The 12,220-nt window shown below is 44.6% G+C and overlaps 1 protein-coding gene across 1 annotated transcript in view; it reads right to left on the bottom strand.

Annotated features, from left to right (window-relative positions):
• The window catches only part of LOC8042405 (pyruvate dehydrogenase (acetyl-transferring) kinase, mitochondrial), a 52,626-nt gene extending 42,967 nt beyond the window's left edge, over positions 1–9,659 (bottom strand). The window contains exon 1 of the mRNA XM_029972138.4: positions 9,228–9,659. Coding sequence (XP_029827998.1) covers positions 9,228–9,330 — 103 coding nt within the window. The 5' untranslated portion in view covers positions 9,331–9,659. The remainder of the gene's footprint in view (positions 1–9,227) is intronic.
• Between the last annotated feature and the right edge of the window lie 2,561 nt (positions 9,660–12,220).

Genomic DNA, 12,220 nt, shown 5'->3' with positions numbered 1-12,220 from the left:
TCCATGTTCTAGCCGTGCAAATGAAACGGGTCGCCGCGGAAGAAGGCAATAATCGTATCGAACAACAACCACGCTGCCTCCAGCGCGAGCTATCTGCCCTCGAAAATACTTCGCCGCATGCCCAGCCAAAGCACTGCGGAAGGCAACGATCGCCTGCTGGAGGCGGTGTTTCTATACCGCTTTATTTGCCTTACAGGTTATGAAAAGTTTTCGAGGGAAAGGAGGGCTGGGGAGGAGGAAGCAAACGGAATGCTGGAGAGGAAGAAACTCCCTCCTTTCTCCAGCGTTCCGTCTGCTTCCTCCTCCCCAGGCTTTATTTTCCTCGAAAACTTTTCTGCAGCCTAACGTACAGTCTACAAGCGCGAGCTAGCCCGCGCTACTGGCTCTGGAGACGTGCATTTCTAACGCGAATTCTCGTTCTGCGGAAAAACGCTTCGAAGCAGCGACCTCGAGCTCTCGTGCTTGCGGCATTGGCTGGAGTCTCGACGGAGTATATAAAATGTTTTATTTTCGAAGGATACGGACGTTTTTTTAGCATATTTCCTTCCCCACACTAGTTGTCGACGAAAAAAAAAAAAAAATAAATAAACGACGACAGTTGTAGAAGAATTTGTAAAGTCACTATTCAAACAATAGACGTAAAAAAAAAAAAAAAAAAAACAGTTTGCGAGTGCTGAAGGGTGTGTAAGTACATCTCCGATAAGGTCACGCCGCTCGCTCCGCAAACGCAGGTTTCCCTTCCATGGAATATCAAGCCCAGACGATGTCCAAATGCCGGGGCAAACAAGATAGAGAGCCGAGCCTGTCCTTCAAAAAGTCCGAAGCAACGCCGATCCAGAACGGTGACTTACTGCTAGTTTTTTTTTTTTTTTTTTTTTTTTTTGCAAGTAAGGAATTATTTATACTTTCGTGTAACCTTCAGCCCAGACGCAGCCGATACTACCAGCTGGTGGGACCAATCAGACAACGTCAAAAGCGCACCATCACGGTGTTCGTCCATAGAGTGATTAAATGAACGCTAGAGGTTCAGCCGGCGCTAGTCTGCTGTCGAAAATTGAAGCAAACAGCAACCAGTCGAAAATTGACTTCCGGTAAGGCATTTCTACGAGGAAAAGCGGGCGCATTTTTTTCTCCTCCGCGCTTGATTATAGGAGAAAATAGTACGAATAACTATAAAGTAGTAAATAGTTTGGAACATTTCTCGATCACGTAAATGAAAATATTGGTGTCCAGTTCGTGTTTTTCCGTCAAATATGTGTCATTAAACACCGTGCTAAAACAGCTTTGTGGCATGCATTTACGTGCACTGTCGAGCACTATTAGCGCGAACACGGCGTCGGCGTCTGCATGGGGGATGTACGTACTAAGCAAACGAAGGACATGTGGAAAACCAAGGAAGACGAACCGACCTACACAGTAACAATGGATCAGTAACTCTGTGCTGTTGCGACGGCCTTCGCTGGGGGCTTTAAACAAAAAAAGAACGTCTTCCTGAGGTCACAAGACCACCTGGAATCGCGGGCCCTCGCAAGGAGAAACACCGGCGTACGTGTGCGTGCCTGTGTGTGTGTGCGCCTGTCGGTGTTGGGTTTCAGCAAGAACGTCGACTCCTTACATCAGCCACAGGAGCGCGGCAAGAACGTCGAGGGATTACATCATCTGCCCCTCGCTGAAAGAACACCGGGAAATTGCATCAGCCGCACCCGGATTTCGGACACCTCGTGAACACTCGAACACCGGGGAAGGCTCCTCTCTCTCTCAGAGGGCCTTCTCGTCCCATATAACTTGGGCTCAGAGAGCCCGAAGTCGCCGACTGCCGATTGCCGATTAACCAGTCGACCATACTACTTGTATATTCACTGTATATAAAAGTTATACTTCAGCACTCCCACTCCAGGCCTGTTTCCTCGGGGCATGCTAGCAGCGAGCCACAGCCCCAACTCTTGGTTCCGCGCCTGAGGTCGTCACCCTCCCGAACGCAACAGTGCATGTAGACGATTAAAATTAAGTGAAGGCTAAGTGAATACATTCAGATTTGAAAAAAAAAAAAAAAAAAGAGTATCGCTTTATTCTCTTTACTCGTGCATATGTGCCAAGATACTTGTTCTGCGTTCAAAACATCACCCGCCAGCTCGAAATCTTTGAAAATAGGGGGAAGCCAGAAAGCAGGTGCTCTCGATCAAAGCTGCCCGGCATAGGCAATAATAAAAAGAGGTTCCTTTTAGGCGCTGTTGTCTAGAGGGAGAACGTGCCGTTTTGTGGGTATAGGTATAAGTACCATACGACCGTTCCACTAGGAAGAGCGGAGAGAGGTACAGCCCGCGCGTCATCTGTACCTAACACCCGGCTGGCGCTCAAACTTGCTTTAAAATCGCGTCATTTCGGAAATTTCAAGCGCAGATGGGCGGATTTTGATATGCAGGCTATCGTGTAATGCTATGCTCGATAAAAAGACTAACCGAGTCTAATTACAATAACACCTGCGTGCAAAAAAAAAAAGAAAAAAAAAAAGACTGTCAGAGTGGCCGGTCGCTGCGGCGAAAAGTAAATCCGGTTGCTGTAGCTAAAATGACGTCCACATCACAACGATGTGGACGCATGCGCAGTGTTTGATACATCGCACAACAGAGCTACAGCGAATGCTTAAAATGCGTTCTGCAATCCAGCAGACAAAAATGGCAGCGCGCAAAAAGCGATTTTATGAAAGTTATATTGGTTCCTTCTAAGAGTTCTTTTAATCATTATTTTTCTAGACTAACATAACAGTAAATTCTACTAGAAATGCCATTCTTGCCCTGCGCCTAAAACGTAGCGGTTTCTCAGTATTCCTATTGCGCTTCTCTAGTTGGCAACACTGATTGGGAGTAAGCGTAAGGTCATGGAAAGAAACCGCAAGCCACTAAACATCCCAAGACCTCAATTTTTTTTTTTTTTTTTTTTCAGGAGCGCGGACAAAATGCGGAGCATTCTATAAGACATCAGATGAAACGATTACACGATGAAATCAGTACCGTAAATTAAAACCGACGTCACGCCACTAAAAAAAAAAAAAAAAAAAATCTAAAAACCGTTTTTTTTTTTTTTTTTTTTTTTTTAAAGGAGAGTGTACGGTGTTATGTTTCCTGGGATTGGGTTGCGAAGGCTGGCATCGGTTCAAGAGCCCAAAGCAAACACACACACATGAAACACAAAACGCACACATAGCATGACAAGGTGACTTTGCGGCCAGCCCTTCCCCGCAACAAAGTTGCAACGGTCAACGCGACACCGAGGCAAAGTGCGGCGATAACAATGCACGGGGATAGCGACCAAGGTTACCGGGTTGACTTATACGCAGGGACAGGGAGATACAGAGCACATGGCAACGAGAACCCATCTAATCAGGATTCGAACGCACTATCATTTTGCATGGCAGCGGGCTGGACGGATGGAGCAGCTCCGAAGCCGAGGGGTGTAGGAAAAGATGACCCCAGAATAAACAACCTCCAAAAAAAAAAAAAAAAAAAAAATGGGCCTAGAAAAAAAAAAAAAAAAAAAAGGTTAAAGTAGCAAGTAGAAAAAAAAAATATATATATATATCTCAAGGGGTTAGAGAAACATATCTCCCGTGGAACCCATTTTGACTTGGGAGATAATAACCTTGCAAATTTCACCATAACAGTACTTGCATCCTGGTTCGAAGTGCTGTCCATTTTTTTTTTAAATTAATTTTGTAATGAAAAGAAGCAGGCAGATGCACTTCAAAACACTGGAGTGAGAATTCATTAAAAATTAGAATCAAATGGTATAGTCGACTGCACGCTGAAGTCCTCAATTGCTGAAACTGAACTGTAGGACACTTTTCAGCGGCAAAGCAGCACATTGTGGCAGCCAGATGTACAAATACCAAAAACCAAATTGTCTAAAAAAAAAAAAGCTTTCGTAGAACATTTGGTCGTTATGAGTTTGGACATAGTTGAGAACAATACCATTGATGCCGAAAAAAAGTGATATCAAGACAGTGTATGCCACCAATGACACGAAAAGGCCACCGAAACTTATATACGCATGCGCGAACAAGCACCATGGGACAACAGACCTTTAAAAGTCCCTTTTCAAAAGATGCGCACACTGCCTGTCCGCCACTGGTTGGGCATCTACTCTGATTGGAGACGAGCGCTGCGTGAGCGATCGGCGTGAATTCGGCTCAGCTCGCATCGAAAACAAGCGCTAGCTGTGTCAGCGTTCGGCAAGGATTCGGATCCAATCGCAAGCTTCGTGCCCGAGAAATGGCGATAATCAATGTTGCCTGGTGGACTCTTGGAAAGGGTCTGTGCACCTAAGTCCCACTTGGCAAAATGCCTACTAAGCATGATGGATACTGATGGTATAGATGGACTCTTGCCCTGTGCTTAGTTCGACTATTCTTAGTAGTGCTTAGCAGCCGGCTCAGGTCGTTGCTACCCAACAACGTACAGGAGGAAGACTGAGTAACCAGTCTTCTGGTACACCGACCACACATGAGGAGTAGGTCAACACAATGAAATGTCACAGCCAATTAAACCTGATGAATAATGCAATACAAGGCTGGCTCATACATCAGGAGGGCAATGCGGAATGCTGACCTTGATACGTCTATACACTGTTTTGCGAAAGGTACGCAAGTAACGGTGAAAGCTATTCAGTAACGATTTGCTGAATAGTTACAGTTTAGTAATTATTTTCTATCCACATTCAGTGCTAGCGGACACTTCCGCCCGCTACCGCAACTTTTCCTTTTGAATCAATGAGAGTAAAGAGTATTGCTAATAATCTGTTATGGACTATACAGGCCAAGAATTTCCCAGTAATGTATTTTTTATATTCTAAAGTTATAATTGAGAGACATTACACACTGCATGGTAGCTGTCATATAAAAAAGATAGCTGGCATCCGGGTGCGGCTGAGAAAATACGAAATTGAAACGAACTCAATTTTGAAACTAACCCGACTGTGTCAATGCATGTTCAGATCAGTGCCAAGTACCTATCCTGCTGTGACCCAAACCAACACACGCGCAGAAATCTAGACGTCAAACAACACACTGAGACGGCTAAACATTTCTTGAATTCACTCGGCATATAGCATTAGTTCTTGTTCCACAGACTGGGACACTGAATTGTGGGTAGAGTACGTATATCTTTTAAAGGGATACCCTGAAATGAAAATATACCTCTCACGTTCACAGATTAGTTAATTATTATCAACGAAATCTGCTCATTTCAAACGCATGTTTCTATTTTGAACAAATGGCTATATTTTTCGTTTGAACCGAAACGAAAAAAAGGGACGCTGGCGTGGTTGTGGAGCTTCGCCACTCGGTGGCGTCAACGCGCTACAACCTGGCCGTTCGGGATGCCCGCCCCAGAGGAGGGAAATCCGGTTCGACCAAGTCGACAGGGATTGTGCGAACGCAGCTTGCCATCGTACTTCCGCGGAGCGACGCTGCTTTTATGAGGAGTCTGACGTAACGACATTCGGTTTATTCGTTTCAAATAAAGCTTTGCTGCATTTTTGAGCAAAACATGTGTTTCCCTTTGGTTCGGCCAGACCGTGGTTGGCATAAAGGCAATGAAATAGGCGATATAAAATTTCGTTGCAGTACCCCTTTAAATACGAATTAATAAAAAAGGAAATGAAAGTGGAACCTATTTTATAGAAAAGACGTAAAGCTACCGGAAAATTACCAGGACTTCAAAAAGGAATACATGAATGGTATATTTTACAAATAAGGGATAGAGAGAAGTCATGACTGAAAAAAGTTAGACCCAGGAACCTTTTGCGCTCTGAAGCCTTGGACAATTATTATCATACATTTGTCATTAGTAAGGCCTCTCTTTTTTTTCTTATGATGTAGCAGTAATGTCTTCAGGAACCCAGACAGAAGAGTAAATTCTGTTTCAAGAAAAGTAATTTTCTGAAGCGCCCAATGGTAATTAGTAGCACTGTCAATTCCTCATAACAGGGCCAGAAGTTGGGCTGATGAAACCAATATGGACCTCAAAAAGAGGAGGGTACATGAAGGAACAATTACATATACAAGTAAAGCCTCTTTAATTTACAATAACTTCTTCAGCCCATTTAGCTTATGAAGACAAAGTAAAGGGGTGAGGTGCTGTTGCTAAAAATGCTGCACATTGCCAATTGCACTTCTTATGCCACTACATTCAACTTATAATAACACGTGCACCCCTTCCAACTTACAACACCAAGATAGACTGAAGGAATGTTGTTGTTAAAACTGCACATGCCTATTCAGCCTTCATTCCAACAAGAAATTCTTCAAGTCTTAAATTTCCTTAACTGATTCAGCATATAGAGGTGCATAATAAGCAAAACGTGCAGTCTGCACCAACAAATCACCTGATATATATATATATATATATAGATATATATAAGGCTAATTCAGCGAGGAACCGTTTTATAGGGGAGAAAGACTAAATTTCTAGTTGGCTCTCTATTTTCTTAGTCTACAAACATAAGAAAAAAAATATGAAACAGTATCAGCAAATGCTGTCAAACCGTGGCCAACAGAAATCAAACAAGAAACAGAAGACTTTTGGTGGACCCAAGAAAGGACTGCCGCCATAGATTAACACAGTTTCTGGCATGGAACGAGGCGTCACAAGTTATTTGACTGTAGTCTGCAATTTCATTACAGTTGGCAGCCTGGGCTAGCTCTCTCATAACACATGAGAAATATGAAACAGATCAGACAGCGTCCTCAACATGAGCTCTTTCTAACTTCCGCATCTGAAGGTGATAAATGTATGGTGAACAAGAGCAGTAGACAGAGAGTCAGTTCAGTAAAGGTCCCTACATCATTTAACATATAAGCATTTCTGGCCACCCAAATTGTAATTATGTGTGAGATGAGGCAGGCCAATTAGACTTTTTAGTGATTATCCAGAATTATTAGGACAATCAAAAGTACCAGTTTTTATGCCACCCCAAACTTAATCAAGCAGCACAAACTTAAAGCTCTATCATAGGATGCTGAGCCACTAGTCGTCTAAGACGAGAAATTGTAATTGTGAGAAACCAAAGGCTCTGTGCTTGCACGAGCCAGATTTTTAAAGTCGCTTCATGTAAGATGACAAGCTGTCATTTAAAGTACCAGTGTATGAGAGCTTCCAGTATGTACAAGGGGCATACTATATTGATTTACAATTTATTTATTTTCTGCGAATGTAGGTCACTTAGAGGTCTGTACTTGTGTCCTTAACCTAAGGTCTGTACCCTAATGCTCTTGCTAGGGCTGGGCACTTGATCGATTTTAATTCTTTAACTGCAATTAATTTTTTAGCTGGTTAATCAGCAAAATTTTGCCAAACAAAAGAAGTAAAAAATTATACTTTCAATACCGTGCGAGAATCCGTTTAGCGCAGCAGAGACTACTGTGAACAATCAAAAGCGTTTGCTATTGTCGGAGAATATCAACAAACCCCTTTGCCTCTGCAGTTGAGGTAATAGTTTGTTAGTGTGGGTGTCTTTTGACTGTTCTCAACTACACATTGAGGTTGATTTGATATCCGAAATTGCACATCATGACATGTATCACTAATTCAGCAAAGGCGAAAAATGTAATTTTGACTTTTTTAAAACTATTATGCATGGGAACAAAGAAAACCAATTAATGAATTGACTGGAGGGCGGTGATTAATTGGGTTAAAATTTTTAATCGACACCCACACCTACCTTGTACCACTTTTCTGGCAGACACTCCATGGCCTGGTGCTCCCAGCTTATCAGTGACCGCGAAATGGCGTCCTCACAAGGGTTTATTTGTGCCACCCAACCAATAATGACAACTGAAGGCCCGGCCAGGCCATACCCATGTGAAACCAAACGTCTGACTGGTCGAACGACTTGTCAGAAAGTTGGCTGAACCCAATCAGGCGCCGATCGATCACCGTGCCACGTGCATTCATGTGAGGCCGCAATTGGCTGGCGTCTGATCAGGTTCGGAGGTCTTTTTGGAACGTCGCAAGACCAGTCAGACGCTTGGTCATGCATGGGTATGGCCTGACCGGGCCCTTAGTGGCCATCACCTGCTGAATGCAACGAAAACAAAACCCTGCAAGGATGTCATTTGGTTGTCATTAATAAGCTGGAGGCAGCTGCCCAGGCATAGCTGTGAGGCACTCCCAAAAAGAAGTGGATCCAGGAGGACATGGAGAGGCTGCCACGCAGGTGCTGCAAGACCATTTGGCTACGAGGGAGGGAAGGGAGAGGGGGGGGGGGGGGGTTCTGTCGAAAAGGTGGACATATTACAAGCATGTAGGTGACCGCTATCTGTAGCAAACAAATAAATTGTAAATCAATATGGTATGCCTCTCATACAAAACTGGACAGCTCACAAGAAGGTAAGATATGTGAAAAGCTGGAGCAGCGCGCGCGTGCGCAGTTACGCGTCCTGGCGTTCGCAGCAGTGTAAATAACATAATATTAGTTTGTTATGTGGTGAGGGGAGAAGGTTTACTCTGTATCCAGCAACCAATCAAGAGAAACGATATCACAAACAGATGAACACAACAAAACGAAGTCAAACGAACACAGCCACAGTACACATTCAGACTTGGAGGTATGCACAACGAGAAAAATTAAAAATTAAATCGGAAGTTCGAGAAAGTCTGATTATATGACTCCTATTACTTCTCCTCTGCGCTAGTCGCCCTCTCCAATTTCTCTATTGTAATCGTTGTTCTGAAATATTGCACACCCATTCCTCCTCCTCCTCCCCTTTCCTGTCTTCCGCCGGTAAAAAGCCCCCTTTCCCCACTTCCTCCTGTCTTACGCCGGTGGAAAGGGTAGAAGTACGATTTGTTTTTGAGTTCTGGGACGGCAAGACAGTTCGCACGCTGGTCTAACCTCTTTTCTCAAGGGCCCATTACATGTTGCGTCAGCCTCCATTCCATACGCTCACTCTGCTTGCTCCACATTGAGAAAATCGCCCCCTCAAAATAACATAACGGGCCGCAATTACCGCAAGCCACCCGTCAGGCAACTAAAAACAACACAACGGCATCGCGCCAGGTCTCGGACAACGAAGGTTCACCCGCTTCAACGCGGTTGGAAAGCGAGCTCACCCAAACCGTTTTTTTCACGTAACGCGACCTAACACGGGTGATCATCGAGCGCTCCGCTTTCGTTGAGCTCAGCGAAGCATAGAGACCTAGAAGTGCCTAGAACACGGCAGGCATACTTACCAAAATCGATGAATTGCTTTATGGACAGCGGCGAGGGACTGAAGCTCGAATAGCGGTCCAGCATCTTGCCGATGTCTTGGAGGAGACGAAATGTGATCCTCATGGTTTCTTCGGTGACAGGTTAGTCGTCACAGAAAACAAGGAGAGAAGTAACCGACTAGCATTCGGCGGACCCAACGAACGCAAGCCGGTGGACACACACTCGTCGAAGACGTGAAGAGACGACTGCCTTCGACTACTCGGCGGTGACGAAAAAAAATGAAAACAACTGATGTAAGACGTCACGTGTAGCCGACGTCAACGGGATATTTCGTTTTCGTAACATAAGCCGAGCTGATGCGGGAGGTGTGTTCGCGAACGGCTTCGCTGATTGGCCTGCCACTGATAACCTCCAAGGGGCTCGACGGCTCTCGACTCTCCCCCGACTTTTCCGCTCGTTTTTACAAGATGGCGGTGCCCTGTGTTTTTTTCCAGAAGTTGGAAAGTTGATCAATAGGTGGCACAGATATATAAAAGATATACCGATACGCGACAAATTAACTTTTTTATATTTTATAATAACGAATAATCTAGACTTTAATATTACCTAGCAATAATTATAAGCCGAATATTAAAAAAAAAAGACACGTTTAGTGGTTTTGCACATAGATGGCGGCACTAAGCAGAGCAAGATAAGAGAGAGGCGGGAATTTTGGATTCGTACATTACTTCGCCGATGGCATCAGTAGTGGCTTGTACGGGTAGCCGCGGTACCAGCAGGCCGTGCTAGGGCTCCATAGTTACAATCATGAAGGCGGCCCGGACCAGTGGTGTAGCCAGTAATTTTTTTCAAGGGGGGAGGGGAGGGGGGAGTCAAAATGCTTGCGTCTCCAGCGCGTTGCTTGCCCTCTCCCGGTGGAAACGGGAAGCGCTCTAGCTATGAACTCCGTGCGCTCTAGCACGGCCACTCGAGCCGTGGCTCTAGTCTGGCTCTAGTGAGGCGAGGCAACTTTCCTGTCAACCCAAAAATAAACAAACAAACAAACAATAGTGAGGGAATGGCTTCCGAGATCAGAAGCCCGCGAACGCTTCTCCGGCCGTCCCATTCATGCGTACTGCCAGAGGGCGTAATCGGAAAAAGAGAAGGAGGCTGCGTCTCTCCGCGGGAAGGAGCGGGGAAGAAGCACGTGGATCAACAGGTGATAGACGTGCTGCGCTGCGAAGTTCTACAGAACAAACGCGTGACTAAAAAATTGAAAATGAAAAGGATGAGTTTACATTGAGATGAGGAGAAACACAACGAACACAAATGGGCGCAGTCTAACAACTGTTTATTCTTTTCTTTTTCCAATGCATGAGTTTCCCAATGCGTGAGTTTGAAAAGGAGCGAACGCTATGAAATAATGATAAATGTCTTCATGAAGATGTGTGGACTTTCGACTTTTGTGGTGTTTTTCCACACATCTTCATGAAGACATTTATCATTATTTCATAGCGTTCGCTCCTTTTCACGTCTATCAATGTACAACCAACTAGCCCAAACCCAAGTCCAAGCTTTATTAATCAACAGGTGAAGGACCTGCGGCAGGCGCGTGGTACAAGTGATTTCCCTGTACACCCCCCCCCCCCCCCCCCCCCCCCCCCTGTTTTTCTGAAGGAACTCACTTAATTCGCAAAAACTTCTCTATTCTCAACGCCAGAAAAAATCAAACGCGCAGCATGGTTTCGCAGGGACACGATGTTACTTATAAATTACAATGTAGGCTTATAATGTTTCTAATATTCCCCTGGCCTCTGGGTTTTCATACACAGGTCAAACTGGCCGTTGTGTTAATGAGCAATTCATGGAGCACAAAAGGTGTGTTCTCCTGAAGTCCCCAAATTCAGAAATTGTAAAACATTTGCAAGTTTGCAACAACAGTCATCCGGATTGGACGGCGACCACGGTGATAAGCCGAGAGCGCGATCGGTTGAAGCGTGTAGGAAAAGAAACGCTCGGTATTGGTTCTGCCGGAAATTGTGTAAGAGTCCCGTCAATGGTGAATGACAAGACGCAGGTACAACCTTTTTTACAAATGTAATATTTTTTTTTATGTGTTAGTCCGTAATTGGTTGACCTTGCATCGCATCGCATGCGATGTACCCCTGTAAAAGGATGTGGTTTTAGAACAAACCTTCAGCTGTGTTCGAGACGTTGTGTATGTCGTCCTCTTTTTCGGGTCCTCCCTTTCCTTCTTCCGGTGTCTCAGGTATAGTTATGTCTGCGATTTCAAACCCAGGCATCGACAGCATGGCGCGAGGGAAAAGAGTCAAAGAAAAAGTATTGCTACGTCCAGTTACTACAATTTCTAATTACACATTTTTGTGTCTAGTGGTAGAACGGTGAAGAGCTGCTCTGGGGAAGTAGATAGACAAGTTGTGGTGCTTATTTAATTTGAGATATCATCAGGACATGTGGCGGCTAGCGCTATAAGCGTGCATTTTGATATATCTGACTGCAATCTCTAGGGCGAATAAAACTCCAGAAGAAAAAATAGCTCCGTGCATAAAAAATACGGATTTCCCAAAATTATAAATAATCATGCTTCACTTTTTTTTTTTTTTTTAATCTTCGCACGTTGTTTGACGCAACGTTTTGAGCCTGAGCACGAGGTTTTATACTATATAGTGCAGTCCGTGATGTCCTTTTAGCATTTTTAATATTTAATACGCAATTTTTGCAGGTCGTATTGCGGTGTTTGCTTCTACTAGAAGTTCCTTTAAGCCGGCATCACACTGCTTATGCAGTATTCAAAAGACAGTCTGCAGATATCAGTCACTACGATATCCGTGGTTCAAATGCCCGTGCCAAGTGTCACCTTGAGCTCGTTACCGTGCGCAGAGACGGCCCTAGGGGTGAGCGACCTGGGCGCTCGCCCAAGGCGCCATCAAAAAGAGGGCGCCGCCGCGCCCCCCTGTTTTTTTTTTTTTTTTTTAGCTTTTCAATTTATTTGAACATGGCGCCCGACACGACG

This window comes from Ixodes scapularis, unplaced genomic scaffold (genome assembly GCF_016920785.2).
Source record: "Ixodes scapularis isolate PalLabHiFi unplaced genomic scaffold, ASM1692078v2 PGA_scaffold0__279_contigs__length_252992795, whole genome shotgun sequence".
NCBI lineage: Eukaryota > Metazoa > Arthropoda > Arachnida > Ixodida > Ixodidae > Ixodes > Ixodes scapularis.
Note: the sequence above shows the minus strand (reverse complement) of the source record. Positions and strands in the feature narration are given on the sequence as shown.